General features: G+C 43.8%; 1 protein-coding gene across 1 annotated transcript in view; it reads left to right on the forward strand.

Annotated features, from left to right (window-relative positions):
• Positions 1-15,085, forward strand: part of fat3b (FAT atypical cadherin 3b) — a gene marked incomplete at both ends in the record, with an annotated part of 55,294 nt that overhangs the window by 37,613 nt on the left and 2,596 nt on the right. The window contains 5 exons of the mRNA XM_080846938.1: positions 1,762-1,996; positions 2,665-2,818; positions 5,977-6,881; positions 9,084-9,182; positions 12,668-12,727. Coding sequence (XP_080703064.1) covers positions 1,762-1,996; positions 2,665-2,818; positions 5,977-6,881; positions 9,084-9,182; positions 12,668-12,727 — 1,453 coding nt within the window. The remainder of the gene's footprint in view (positions 1-1,761; positions 1,997-2,664; positions 2,819-5,976; positions 6,882-9,083; positions 9,183-12,667; positions 12,728-15,085) is intronic.

The raw sequence follows: 15,085 nt of genomic DNA on the forward strand, positions 1-15,085 counted from the left end.
CAGGTGAGAGAGGAACCATGTTATTACACCTGCGTTATTACAGGTGAGCGAGGAACCATGTTATTACACCTGCGTTATTACAGGTGAGCGAGGAACCATGTTATTACACCTGCGACGTTAGGATGTTATTACAGGTGAGCAAGGAACCATGTTATTACACCTGCGTTATTACAGGTGAGCGAGGAACCATGTTATTACACCTGCGACGTTAGGACGTTATTACAGGTGAGAGAGGAACCATGTTATTGCACCTGCGACGTTAGGACGTTATTACAGGTGAGAGAGGAACCATGTTATTACACCTGCGACGTTAGGACGTTATTACAGGTGAGAGAGGAACCATGTTATTACACCTGCGACGTTAGGACGTTATTACAGGTGAGAGAGGAATCATGTTATTACACCTGCGACGTTAGGACGTTATTACAGGTGAGAGAGGAACCATGTTATTACACTACACCATGTTATTATCAGCTAGGTGAGGGTGCCACTAGCAGGGCGAGCGTGTTATTGATCAGCTAGGTGAGGGTGCCACTAGCAGGGCGAGCGTGTTATTGATCAGCTAGGTGAGGGTGTAGCAGGGCGAGCGTGTTATTGATCAGCTAGGTGAGGGTTCCACCAGCAGGGCGAGCGTGTTATTGATCAGCTAGGTGAGGGTTCCACTAGAAGGCGAGCGTGTTATTGATCAGCTAGGTGAGGGTTCCACTAGCAGGGCAAGCGTGTTATTGATCAGCTAGGTGAGGGTGCCACTAGCAGGGCGAGCGTGTTATTGATCAGCTAGGTGAGGGTTCCACCAGCAGGGCGAGCGTGTTATTGATCAGCTAGGTGAGGGTTCCACTAGCAGGGCAAGCGTGTTATTGATCAGCTAGGTGAGGGCACCACTAGCAGGGCGAGCGTGTTATTGATCAGCTAGGTGAGGGTTCCACCAGCAGGGTGAGCGTGTTATTGATCAGCTAGGTGAGGGTTCCACCAGCAGGGTGAGCGTGTTATTGATCAGCTAGGTGAGGGTTCCACTAGCAGGGTGAGCGTGTTATTGATCAGCTAGGTGAGGGTTCCACTAGAAGGCGAGCGTGTTATTGATCAGCTAGGTGAGGGTTCCACTAGCAGGGCGAGCGTGTTATTGATCAGCTAGGTGAGGGTTCCACTAGCAGGGCGAGCGTGTTATTGATCAGCTAGGTGAGGGTTCCACTAGCAGGGCGAGCGTGTTATTGATCAGCTAGGTGAGGGCACCACTAGCAGGGTGAGCGTGTTATTGATCAGCTAGGTGAGGGTTCCACCAGAAGGGTGAGAGTGGGAGGGGGATGCAGGAGTGTGTCTGAGGTGAGGTCAGGGGTCATAGTGCGTCAGGAGAGCTCTGTCATTGTGCCCTGGTTTCTGTGACACCGGTGACACATCACAGGAGCTTCGTGAGATGTTCTGATCTGACCAGATTGGACTTATTTCCAGACCTTGAAGCGCTGCCTCTCCCGTGTCTCTCTGGCTCATATGCGCCCCCTGGTGGCATTGATATATTGATATATTCTTTTTTTTTACACTTTCTTTTTATTTATTTTTTAAAGTTTTATCACAGATACAGAGGAACAGAAAAGTAAACACACACACATGGAGTTGATATATATATACAGTGCTCCCTCTTCCTCCTCTCCCGTGTCTCTCTGGCACATGTACGCCCCCTGGTGGAGTTGATGTATATATTCATGGCACTTACAGCCCTTTCAGTGCTACCTCTTCCTCCTCCTCTCCCGTGTCCGTCTTGCTCAGGTTCGTCCCCCGGCGCTGCGTCTGAAGAGGCCCCCCCGCGCCCAGGACGGCTTCCAGGGGTGCCTCGGGGGGGTGATGCTGAACGGGAACGAGCTGCCCCTGCAGAACCAGCGCAGTCGCTACGCCCAGGTGGCCGCCGTCAGCGAGGTCAAGCTGGGCTGCATCCTCTACCCCGACCCCTGTGCCACGCAGCCCTGCCTCAATATGGCCCTCTGCACCAGCCTGCCGTCTGGAGGTGTGTGTGTGTGTGTGTGTGTGTGTGTGTGTGTGTGTGTGTGTGTGTGTGTGTCTGTGTGTGTGTCTGTGTGTGTGTGTGTGTGTGTGTGTGTGTGTGTGTCTGTGTGTGTGTGTGTGTGTGTGTGTGTGTGTGTGTGTGCGTGTGCGTGTGCGTGTGCGTGTGCGTGTGCGTGTGGGTGTGTGTGAATCTTCCTTTAGCCTTGTGCCACACCTCAATGATGATGTATCAGCCTGTTTTCAGGAGATGTGTGTATGTGCCTGTGAGTGTGTGTGTATGTGTTTGTGTGTGCGTGCGTATGCACGCATGCGTGTGTGTATCTGTACGTGTTTGTTCATCTGTTGCTATCAGAAGCTAGCTGTGTGTCTGTCTGTGTTTCTCTACCTGCATGAGCTTGGCATCATTAGGTTTGTGTGTGTGTCTGTGCTTGAATGTGTGTGTGTGTGTGTGTGTGTGTGTGTGTGTGTGTGTGTGTGTGTGTGTGTGTGTGTGTGTGTGTGTGTGTGTGTGTGTGTGTGTGAGAGTTAGGCTGATTGTAAATGCGTGTGTTCACACTTGTCCCAGAGAGCCCAGACGCATCATTTCTGTCCTCTAGTCGTATAGCCGATGTTCTGATGACTGTGTTGTTATTTTGGTTGTTTGTTTGTTTGTTTGTTTGTTTGTTCCAGCGTTCGAGTGCAGCTGCGGAGCGCAGTACACAGGTGAGCGCTGCGAGACGGAGGTCACCTCCTGCATGCCCAACCCCTGTCAGAATGGAGGAGACTGTAAGGCGGTGGGCACCGCATTCCTCTGCGGCTGTCCTAGAGGATTGGCTGGCCTCCTGTGAGTTATCCAGAGCACACACACACACACACACACATACATTACATACACACACACACACAAACACACAAAAGCACACACACACGCACACGCACACACACACACACAGTACATACACACACACACACACACACACACACAGACACACACACACACACAGAGACACACACACACACACACACACTAATGTACATACACAAACAGACACACATGCACACACAGACACACATACACAGAAGAGTGTAAAGATAGATAGGGGGGGAGGGAGGGAGGGTGAGAGAGAGAGAGAGAGGAAGGGAGAGAGAGGGAGGGTGAAAGAGAGAGAGAGAGGAAGAGAGGGAGGGAGAGACAGAGACAGAGGGAGAGAGGGAGGGGGTGAGGGTGAAAGAGAGAGAGGGGGAGGGCTCTTTGACAAATAAGAAACTCTATTTTATGTACTCTACTCCTCTACTGCTTTCCCCCATGTAATATAAATCTTTCCATCGCTCTCACAACATGATTTATTTATTGCAGAAATTCATGAGTTTAAATGACATAAATTCTAACTGATTTACACAATACAGAAAAGAACCACTAGAGGGAGCCATTGAATACAGTTTATCGCAGTGAAGTCTGCGGCACCTGACACCTGCTAGAGTAGGTTTTGTAAGAATATTAAGAGTAGTCAGTTTTTAGTCTGAATAGAATATATTAAAAGAGTACGCCAGTATCAGATGTACATAGGAACAGTGTCGGGGGCGGGGGGACCCCTAGCAACAGGTGCACCCCCCTAGCAACAGGTGCACAGGAAGTGTAGAGGCAGTGGAGACCTTTGAAGTCTCCAGAACGTTAGACACGCCACAGGGTCAGACAGAGGGTAAGGATAAAACATACTCTTTTAATATTTTCTATGCAGACTAAAAACTGAGAGCTACAAAAAAAGACCTACACTTCAAATGAATTGAACTGAGAGAACTGGTTTTAACTTCTCTGAGCTGCTGATCCGAGCAGAAGTCTGAGCTTTTCTTTTAAACTTCAGAAGGATATAACCAGGGCTTTGAACCAGAATTTTTTCCCAATTGGTTCGTTCCGATCAGAAACAGTATTTTAACGTTTCCGGTTTTCGTTCCAACCCTAAAATTGACGTTCCTGAACCGGTTAGAACAAAAAAATAAAGTTCCTGAACCGGTTAATAGCGTTCCGTGTCAGCTGCGGTACATACAAATAAGTAGGCTGATCATTAGGACTTTAAAATAATCTTATATGTCTCTATCCTGTCATTAAACATTAAAAAAGCACTATAGGCTACATTATGTAAGCGGCAACTGTAATTCTGACATTTTGTAAGTATTATACATGAGTTAAGACAAGGAAAATGTATGCTATGTTGTTTATTGGGCAAACAAAACCTCGTCAGGGCCCAATCAGTGCATTTTTGTCAACAGAGACAATACAAATATTACAAAACTACAATGGTATCTACATACATCCCTCAATGTTGTATTTGGATTTGTTAGTCGCGGGGTCAAATGAATAATGCTGCCGCATAGGATTCTCGCAATGTCTTCCCATCTGAACAAAAAAGTTAATTCCAAATATGAGAACTACCGTATTAGCCTACGTTTTAAATAAAGACTTAACAAATTAGGGTCGGTTATGCTGGGCAATAGCAAGGTAGTCTACTGCCAATGCTAACTGTCCAACTTAGCTATAATTTCATTTACTTGACCCTGCAGATTTTTTACAACAATGCATTGGAAATACGTAGCCTGTCTTATAGAATTCCTATTTAAAAACAAACATGTGTGAGATACTTGGTACAATATTTACCTCTTCTTAAGATTGAGTTTGAGAGACTGGTGGCTACAGCTAGTGCATGGATTTGATCCGATAAGGCTACCAGCTGGCGGCGCGCGGCACGGTTCTCTAGTATCTAAGTAAACGACCGGAAGAGAACATCACCAATCATATTGCATTTAGGAATCTTGTGAAGAGCGAAAAAATAACGTTATTAACCGGTTACCATTATTTTAGGTAAACGATTCTGATCCGGAACATATTTTTTTTTAAAGTTTCTGGTTTCGTTTCTGTTCCTGGCAAAACATCAAAAGTTTCTGGTTTCGTTTTCGTTCCGTGAACCGGTTCAAAGCCTTGGATATAACTCTGTAAAGCTGCCAAGGTCATGCTATGAGACTGGGCTGAAGATATGCATTTGAACATACAGCAACACAAAAACAAAAAACAAATCCATATGTGAATTTTACGGAGAGGATGGAATCAGATCCACCAGAGTAAGGACTTTGTGGAGAAGGAACTGCAGCATATCCAGTTTTGTTGCAACATTGTTTTCCTTGAGGGATAGGTGGCATTTTTTAGTTTTTTAAAAATTATTTTCGAAGCTTACTCTCGGGCTCTGAGACTCTTCCAAAAACGTGCTCATTAGTTTCAAGTCAGATACTTTGAAAGCGACGACAGCATGAGCAAACACACACACACACACACACACACACACACACACACACACACACACACACACACACACACACACACACACGGCTGCCTCAGAAGAGCACCTCTCTGCAACAACAAGAACCACAGTGGAATCATTAAACACATCACTGCCAACTCAAGCAGACAGTCAGGGACATCCTGAACCTTCCGTCATAAGATTAATACGACCAGGTCATCAAAATGCCATTTCAGATGTCATACAGTACCATCATACCTTAGAGCAGTCCATGGTTAATCAGTGTCATGTCTCACTTAAAGGTGACAATGCTCATAAAATCAGATGACATAACTACCTATGTCACAAACTGACAAATTACTAGTACTAACATAGTAATATAACTAGAAAACATAAACTGAACATACTTTGTACACTATACTTCTACAACTGCTACCATAGACACATAAACTAAACATACTAAATACGATTCTACTACTACTGGTACCATAGACACATAAACTAAACATACTAAATACGATTCTACTACTACTGGTACCATAGAAACATAACTAAGCATGCTAGGTTCACGGGGTAGTCTCTCCTTCTCCTCTCCTCTCTACCTGTGTTTCTCTCTCCCCCACTCTCTCTCTACCTGTCTCCTTCTCCTCTTTTGTATCTTTTTGCAGTGCTTCTATAGAGAACGCATGAATTGTCCTCTTTCCCCTTACAGGTGTGATGAGGACGTGAACGAGTGTGAGCGAGAGGAGTGTGAGAACGGAGGCGCCTGTGTCAACACCTTCGGCACGTTCTACTGCAACTGCACAGCGGGCTACGAGGGCCAGTTCTGCGTGTCGCTGTCGACCGAGCTACCTGACACGGAGCTGCAGCCGCTCACGTACGTGGGTCCCGTGGAGATCATCGGCATCGGCGTGCTGCTGTTCGTCGTGCTCGTGCTGCTCGCGCTGCTGGCCATCTTCCGGAAGCAGATCCTACGTAAAGAATGGCCGCGGGCCGAGGCCGTGGGCATGTCGACGGAGACCAACTACATGCTGCACAAGACGGGCACGGGGGCCGAGGGCATCGAGTTCAAGGCCGTCCGAGTCGCCGCCGGTGGTGCGTCCGTGGGTCACCCGGGGCAACGCTCGGGGGGGGGCCTCTACCGGAACGATGGGCCTCCACAGGTCCTGGTGCGCCCCACCGCCTACACGATGCCCCACTGCCAGGACGACGGGCATGACGGGAGCCTCGACATGGACAAGACGGAGTCATCCTCGACGGGCACGCTGGGGACGGCCACGCCCGCCTGCCCGCCGCTCATCAGCCGTTTCCATGCCGACGCCATGCCACACTTCCTGGACAGCATGGCGCGCAGGGGCGTGGCCGTGTGCAGCGTGGCGCCACACCTCCCCTCCATCCTGCCGGGCCACTCAGAACGCAGCCCCGCCCACAAAGCACCCTGGGAAACGGATGATGATGACGAGGAGGAGGAGGAGGAGGAGGAGGACGCGGACATCGGGGAGGGGAATTATGAAGACGACAGGACAGAGTACAGCCAGGAGAGCGGGTCTTTGGAGTGGGAGACCAGTCCCTTCCTCCTCCGCACGGAGAGCAGAGCTAGTGGAGCCAGACCACATGGTAGGACTAACACCACTCACTCTCAAGAACAGCCAGAGAAATAGAATGTACACCCTTAGAAATTCATCTCAATTCTATAAGTATAGAAAAAACATAGCCACAGGATTTGAAAGAACACTTAAAGAAATATAAAGTACACTGTCAGAAAACATAGAGTATAGAAAACATAGCCGCAGGATTTGAAAGCACTTAAAGAAATATAAAGTACACTGTCAGAGATGGACCGTACACACTTAATAACAAATATTAAGCACACCTAAATAAATATAAATGAACATATAGGCACTGTCCTTCCATGTTCACACCTTTGTGCTTGAGATACTGCTAAATACTAAATACCAACACCAACGCATCAAGTACTCAAAGAAGCATTGAGGAGTTTTATTCTAAAACTAGCTAGCCACCTTGCTTAAAAACATGCAAAAACTTTGCAAACACCACCAGCTCATTTGGCACTGATAAAACCTTGCTAACATGCTAACTGGCGTCTCTTTGTGATATTGTTGGCGAGATTTTAAATAACCTTAATCGGTTTCAAGGGCAGAGTTCCATTTGCATGACATGATAGCTAGATGTCTAGTTGACGTAGCAGTCCCCACAAAAATATAATAGGATAAGGTAAACAAACCCTCAATGTGCCTGTGCAGCTTTTAACACAAGTTCATATTAACACACGCTAGTAGCTACCGACTGTTAAGTTGGTTCCCTGAGTGTGGGATAGCTAGGATAGTTAAAATGTTACGAAAGGTATAAACCCTCTGGGTGCCTGTGCAGCTTCATATTAACATGGATTTATGTTCGCTTTTACTAGATTTTCTTTTTACAAAATCAATTTATAAACGGTGGTTAGTGGCCAGGAAATGACGGTACGTTGAAGGCTTTTCGCAGGGTGTTCTGATCCAAGCTACACACAGAGCATAGCCTGGAAGTCTACACAGAGCATAGCCTGGAAGTCTACACAGAGCATAGCTTGGAAGGCTAGTGGGAACTCATAAAAACATACCTCAAAAATTGGCAAATTGTTGCAGTGTTGCTTAAAGACAAAATACACCCATGGACATAGAGGAGGGTAGAATGAACTCTTTTATGAACTCTTCCGTGTTTATAATTGGAGTGGGACCTTTGTCATATGTTTTGTTTCAACACTGTTATCAGAGCATGAACACATTTTGATCCCTCAGTTAATGTGTTAGACATGAAATTACCAAATATTGAAGAAAAGAAATTGTCATACAGGCCCTTGCAACTTCATTTATTTCCTGGTCTGTGGACGAAATGGAACAAAACACAAAAGACCTGATTGTAGAAAGTAGAGTTTAGGGTATTCATCAGACTTGGAAAATGCCTCTTTGATTTGAGCATTATTTTTGATCAATCTTGCGACTAGTTATTTCATGACTTTGTTGTTGAGGTCAAGGGAAAGAGAATGAAGGCTTTTTCTGAATCCCGTTTAGAGTTGTTTAGGGACTTGTGGATAGATATACAGTGAAGAAGATTATTGTTAAAAACAGCTATCTGTGGGTACAGGAATAAATAGGCCAACAGGAACCATTTTTTCTCCCTATAAAATATTCATCACAGGATCTTGTGTGCAGGTAAGTGAAAAACACTTCAAGACTAATACTCATCTGGCATTCTGTCTCTCTCTGGCGATGCAGACAGTACATGCCTCATCGTGATTACGGCTCCACCTCACTAAAAGACAAGAACAACATCTGTGTGAGAACAACAGCCTGTCAATGCTAAACCTGTCCGGGTTATTTTATAGATATTGTTCTCCACCGCCATATTCCCTTTTAATTTAAAGATTTTTTTAGTTAACTGCCGCCATCATTGTATGTCCTGAGGTTTACTTGCAGATCTTTTATCATTGCTGCTTTTGGGCGTTCTGAATGTTAAAAAAAAAAAACAATAATAATAATAATTCAGACTGTTTTTCGCCAGGCCTGGAGGAGAGGAAAGTCCGAGTTCTCTTTGCCCTTTGCAACAAGACAGCTGGGCCTTATCAGTAGAAAAACATTACACGAGGCACCTGGTTACAAGGCCTTATTATGTTGAGGGGTCTTCCTGTGGAAAAATACAGCTTGACTAACAAAAATAGAGCATTTAGGCACAGCATATTCGAGCAAGAACTTTAAGTTAATACATTCATGATAAGATATACGAATACTTCCTTTAACAATGTTATTTCATCTCTTGCAGAGGTGTCGAACATGGTGGAGGAGGTGACACGTTTCTCGGATAACAATTCTGACGCAAACTCTCTTCGATCTTTCCAGTCGAACTCCTGTGATGATAATGGTAAGGCGCTCACGCACGCACACGTACACAACACTCTGCAGGGCCTGATTTACTAACAGGATTGCGCCCATTTCAGGCGTAAAATAGTGGGTGTAAACATAAAACGGTATTTACAAAGGAGGCGCATTTGAGTAGAGGCGCATATTAACGCTTTGTGGGTGTGTGCCGCAACAAGATGGGAGGGAATAAGGAACGTGGGCGTGCGGCGCAAATATATGGGAGGAGAGAAGTTAAGTGCGCCTAATGATGTATTGCGTGGTATTTACTAAAACTGCCTGGCGAGCGTGCGTCTCTAATTTGCGGGATAATTCTCCGCCTTATAAAAGCACGTCTTAACCAGGAAGCGCATTTCCATTGAGTCTGAAAACGTTGATATGGCAGCAGTTATAAGAGCAAGGCGAAGACATAGACAGAGACAGCAGACAGACATTATTTTTTCAACTCGTATAACGCTCAGTTAAGCGAACCACAAATCATTAGACGGTACAGGTTAACCAGCCACACAATACTTCAATTACTGAACCAGATCAGAGACGACATCGAACCCTCCAACCGGCGATCACATTCCATTCCATCAGTTGTTAAACTCCGGACAACATTGCAAATATTGGCATCCGGATCATTTCAAACAGTTATAGCATCAGCAGTTGGTATATCTCAGCCTTCACTCAGCCAGGTACTCGACGCATTGCTACGGCGCACTGGTCAATACATTTTCCCCCCTGCCATAGCTGAAATTAGAGACATCAAACAGGACTTTTTTTTAAATTGCAGATTAAGCTGCGGTTGCAATGTTAGTGAATCAGGCCCTGTGCTGGCTCGTATCCAGTATGCATCACTAGACTGTGATGGCAGCTTTTCTTCCGACAAACCCTTCTTTTTTTGATAATCTCTCAGGCAGAGTTCTTCCAGAACTTCATATGGCTGTCTGTTGGTATAGAACACAAAACTGCACTAAACTCCTTCAGTAAGAGTTGTTGAGTTCTTGGTGCTTAACGTTCAAAGTTCAGATTCCTTTAAATGTAGTTTTGACATTTCATCATACTTACATGAAGTCTAATCCTATGCTAAACAGATAGCGATTTACACCCTAGATCGATTAACCAAGAGATGTCACTTTAGAGAAAACAAGAACTGTAATCCCTTTAAATGTTTCAATGTTTCGCAAACAAACCTGCATTGCCTGTTACTAACCTGCATTGCCTCTTATATATGGTTGCAGTTTGTACATTATTGTGATGCAACAACAAATACATGCTAAACTGAGATAAATAACGGTAAAAAAATGACTTTTGTGAACGATATCAGAGTGGTAAACTTTGTAATTATAAGCAAGCTTTCTCCGAAGGCTGTTTCCACTCTCTTCATGTGTAGTGCATCTGCAGCACAAAAGACCTTTTGGACAGTCCTCTTCTTCCTACTCTCACACACACACACACACACACACACAGACACACACACACACACACACACACACACACACACACACACACACACACACACACACACACACACACACACACACACACACACACACACACCGAGTCAGCATGGATGTGTTGGCAATTTCGTCTCTCAGTGTTTAATTTCATGCTTTTCAAATTTCATGTTTTATTTTTCCCTGCTTGGATGCTGTTTTAGGCTGCTGTCTGTGTGCTGCCTTTATCAGCGGGCACACTGTCTCTCAGGCTAAACCCTCTCAAAGTCCGCAGTGCCAGCCAACGTCAGGAAAAGGGCAGACGAAGAGAGAGCTCTCTCCCAGAGGGCGAGCTTAGAGAGTAAGAGAGGAGAAGAAGAAGAAAGAGGGAGGGGAAGAAAGGAAGCAGGAGGCCAGGGAGAGAAGATAAACAAACATATTCCCACCTTCAGTCCACGAAGAACAGCTAAACTTGTATCCATGTTGACAGCACACGCTTCAGTAGAGGGAACAAGATTACCATTCGTCCAGTATCAGACGTTAAATGATCAAACTAAAATGAAAGGAAGCATCTGTAAACTCAAATCTGTGTCACATTTTCAGATATGTATGTGCACAGATTTTAGTGAACGGCTGCACCTCTCCGTTTAACTCCACACACTTGCACATTCCCTCCACGTATGAAATGCTCAAAGTTAAATCGGTGCAACACCACCACCCGTTTCCCAAATTCGTTCCACGTATAAGGCATTGCATTAGATCAGCGCACAACACCACACAAAGTACAGTGTAAGCTATGAGCAGACCCTTTGGGCCTTCTGGAAAGAGTAAAAAAACACAATCTAACATTTCTCTGCTTTTCCAACGCTTAATTAGTATTCACAAAGAGCTTCAGTTACCTGCACTCCGTAAACCTTTCCTCTGCGGAGAGAGCATCCATTCAGACAGCAGAGAGGGTTTGAATACACCTCCAAAGGTTTGCACATATGTCAAGTGTTGCAGGGTTATTGACAATCACCACTTCAGCCTCTGTGGTTGGTTTGACAGGCTGTACACGAGAAGGTCATTGTAGACTTCTTGTATTTGCATGCGGTTTGCACAGTTGAAATGTAACTTTAAATCCAATATGCTGTGTCTTTGCCCTCAGCGGTTGAGAAGAGCTATTGTGTGGATTGATTCAAGTGAATGCATAATAAACAGAGTCTACGCATAAACAGGAAACACACGTGAAGAAATTTCATACACAAACACATGCAATGCAGACACACACAGTTGTTAATACACCCGTCATGCAATTGGTGTACACACACACAAATAGTGCAGACACACACACACACACACACACACACACACACACACACAATTGTTCCAACGCTAGTTTTCACAGTAATCTTGCTGCGGAGGTAATTAGGGGTATTTAAAACTTATGATCTCCAGTCGCCATCATCAGTAGGATTAGCCAAGTCTGGTCAAGTCTCAGTCCCAAAGTGCAAAGATGCAAATGTGCTAATATGGTGAAGTAAATGTCAATATTATAAAGATTGTCTTATCCAGAATATTTCCATTTTGATGCCCTAATGTTGCTTTGGGCTCCTTTAAGATGCTCAAGCGTCTACAGCCTCCTCTGAAGGAGAACCAGAGAAATGTGCCTTAATCCAAATGAAGCAACAGCCTATTTATACTCCACTCACATACCTCTTTGATTAGGTCAGCAGAACTCAAGTACAGTATGCGGACTGTTTAAGACCCAGTCCATTGGTGTTTTCAGTGAAGCTGTAGTGTTGGCTCTAGACCCACAGATGGGAATCCTAAAACCCTGAAATTATCTAAAGGTGTGTGTTTATCACAGATTACTTAAATTAATTTTGTCTCATTTTGAAAGATAGAAAAATCGAACTGTAATACTAAAACTAGCTTGGGCTGGACTCCTTTTTTAAATGTCTCACATAGATCAGACAAGGCTGTAAATTGTGTTTAAAATCCAGAAGAGACAGAGGTAGAGCAACACTTTTCTCCTATCTGTGCCTCATTCAGCTCGTTTAATCAATCTTCTCTTTCATTCTGCAAGCTTCCATTGTTACTGTCATACGACTGGTCAATGACACAGTGGACTCCATTGAGAATGAAGGTACTCTTTTTTTGTGAGATTAATAAATTATTCACTAAAATGAATTTGGGTTATTATTTATAGGTCTGCTTGTTGACCTATAATAGCTGATTGGTACATAGTTAATAATGTGTAAGTTATCATAAAGCTACTGAAGTATGTCGTGTTCCCATGAATACTGTTTTAAATTACTAATCTAATAATCTTAGAAATGACTAAACTACTAATCAAACTAACTAATTAATCTTAGAGATACTGCAATGATGCAAAAGAAACATTTCTATAGGTGGGCCTTAAAGCTCTAATTTAATTGATGTATTTTGATTCTTTGTGTTTTCAGGAGGCTCTAGGCAAGAGACACTTTCACATTTAACATGTCCAGTTAAAACATGTGTAAATAACTGTCTTAATTTGTTTCCATAGCTCAAACTATACATTGCACCTTAAGTATGCGTGCCCTTGAGATTCACATGAACTTTTAATTGTATTTACTGATGATGAGGCACTCTGAGATTCTTTGGAATGAAAAGTGCGTTAAAAATAAAATGAATTATTATTATTATTATGTCTGCTCAGCCCCATACCAAACTCTGACCAGGGATCAGATTATCTAGGAGTGATTTAGCACCAGGGTCTTCAGGGCTTTTGCACCCAAATATCTTTATTGCAGAGAACCATTAGGAGCACCTCTATGCACAACGGCACAGTTACCTACTGGACCACCCGGAGTGAGGCTAATGAACACTAAACACTGGACTAGTGTCCATCATGGTGACCGCACACACACACACACACACACGCACGCACGCACGCATGCACGCACGCACGCACACACGCACACACGCACACACACACACACACACACACGCATACAGACACACACACACCCATAGACACACACACACACACACACGCATACAGACACACACACACACACACACACACACACACACACACACACACACACACACACACACACACACACACACACACACACACACACACACGCATACAGACACACACACACCCATAGACACATAGACCTTCTGTCATTGCCTTATTGCCGTGATCATTTCTGGATATTGCTTTAAGGAGAGGGAATTAGCAGTCGTATAGAGATGGTCAATAATTAACCCAATAAAACATTAGTGCTAGCACTCTGACTTTGAGCAGTCCCACGAGGATCAGGAGTGAGTGTTTGTTGTGGTTGTTGCGGCCAAAAGTGGCTGGAATTTACTACGGGAGTTCTCAGAAACTGCTGTTTAAGTTTGATAACAAAGTGAATAAAAGCAATCGCAAATAATGTAGAAATTCTATGACTTCGCTTTTTTTGCTGAAATACCATGGTAATAGGAGAAAATTGAACCCATGAGAAAGGGCAGTTGGTCATCATAATAGTCTTTATTGCTCCATTAAACATATGGGAAAGGGCAGTTATTCATCATTATAGTCTTTATCGATCCATTAAACCTATGTTGTTATTAGAAAATGATTATTTCTTTGGAATCACCAGACCTTCCAAAGCAGACCTTCAAGTAAAGTGTGACCAATTCTGTATCTTACAATTGAAGTGATATTGTGGGTTGATTAAAGCCAAAGTATTTAAACCAGATATGAAGATTATTCAGACAAAATAAAAGGTTCTAATACACAAACCCAAAGAAATACTAGTAGATATTAGAAAGTTACATTGTATGTGTTTTCCTCATATCCTGTTATAACCCCTTTGTAAATATACAGCTTATCCCTTAATAATACACTGTCAGTGTATAAAAGCACTTGGGTTCTCTGTTCTTTAATTATTAAATACATTATCATACCATATGTTACACCACACAACATGTGCTCCTGTGCTAACTGGCTGGGATTGTATATGGCATGGTGGTGTGAGCCACTGCATTTGTTTCCCATTGTTCCCAGACCTACAATTTATATATTATTATAGTTAATTTAACTATACAGCTACTTTTACTATGCTCTGATATACAATACTGCTAGAAGCAATGTGTTGTATTGTGCATAGTGCTTTGGTCGATGTGCGTTGTGTTTGCAGGTACCTTTGGAGTAAAGCATCTGCTAAACGCCATACTCATTTTCATCTGATTGCGCAAAATGTATTGTCTGGGAAGTCCCGCCCCTCTTCTTCCGGCCAATTCGATTTTGCCTTCAGAAGTGGGTCTGGCAAACTTTCTTAACAAGTTAAAGGTGCATTAAGGATTAATAGCTATTCGCTAAAGGTATGCTAGCAGCTAAAACTAACGAAATCTCTTGAAATGTGCTGACTTTGACATTATGACAAACTAATTACTCAACGACTGTCCTTACACAGTCAAACATCAATCATGTGCAACAAAAGACTAAGCAAGACGGCAAATAAGC

This window comes from Sprattus sprattus, assembly GCF_963457725.1.
Source record: "Sprattus sprattus genome assembly, chromosome: 1".
NCBI classification, from domain to species: Eukaryota; Metazoa; Chordata; class Actinopteri; order Clupeiformes; family Clupeidae; genus Sprattus; species Sprattus sprattus.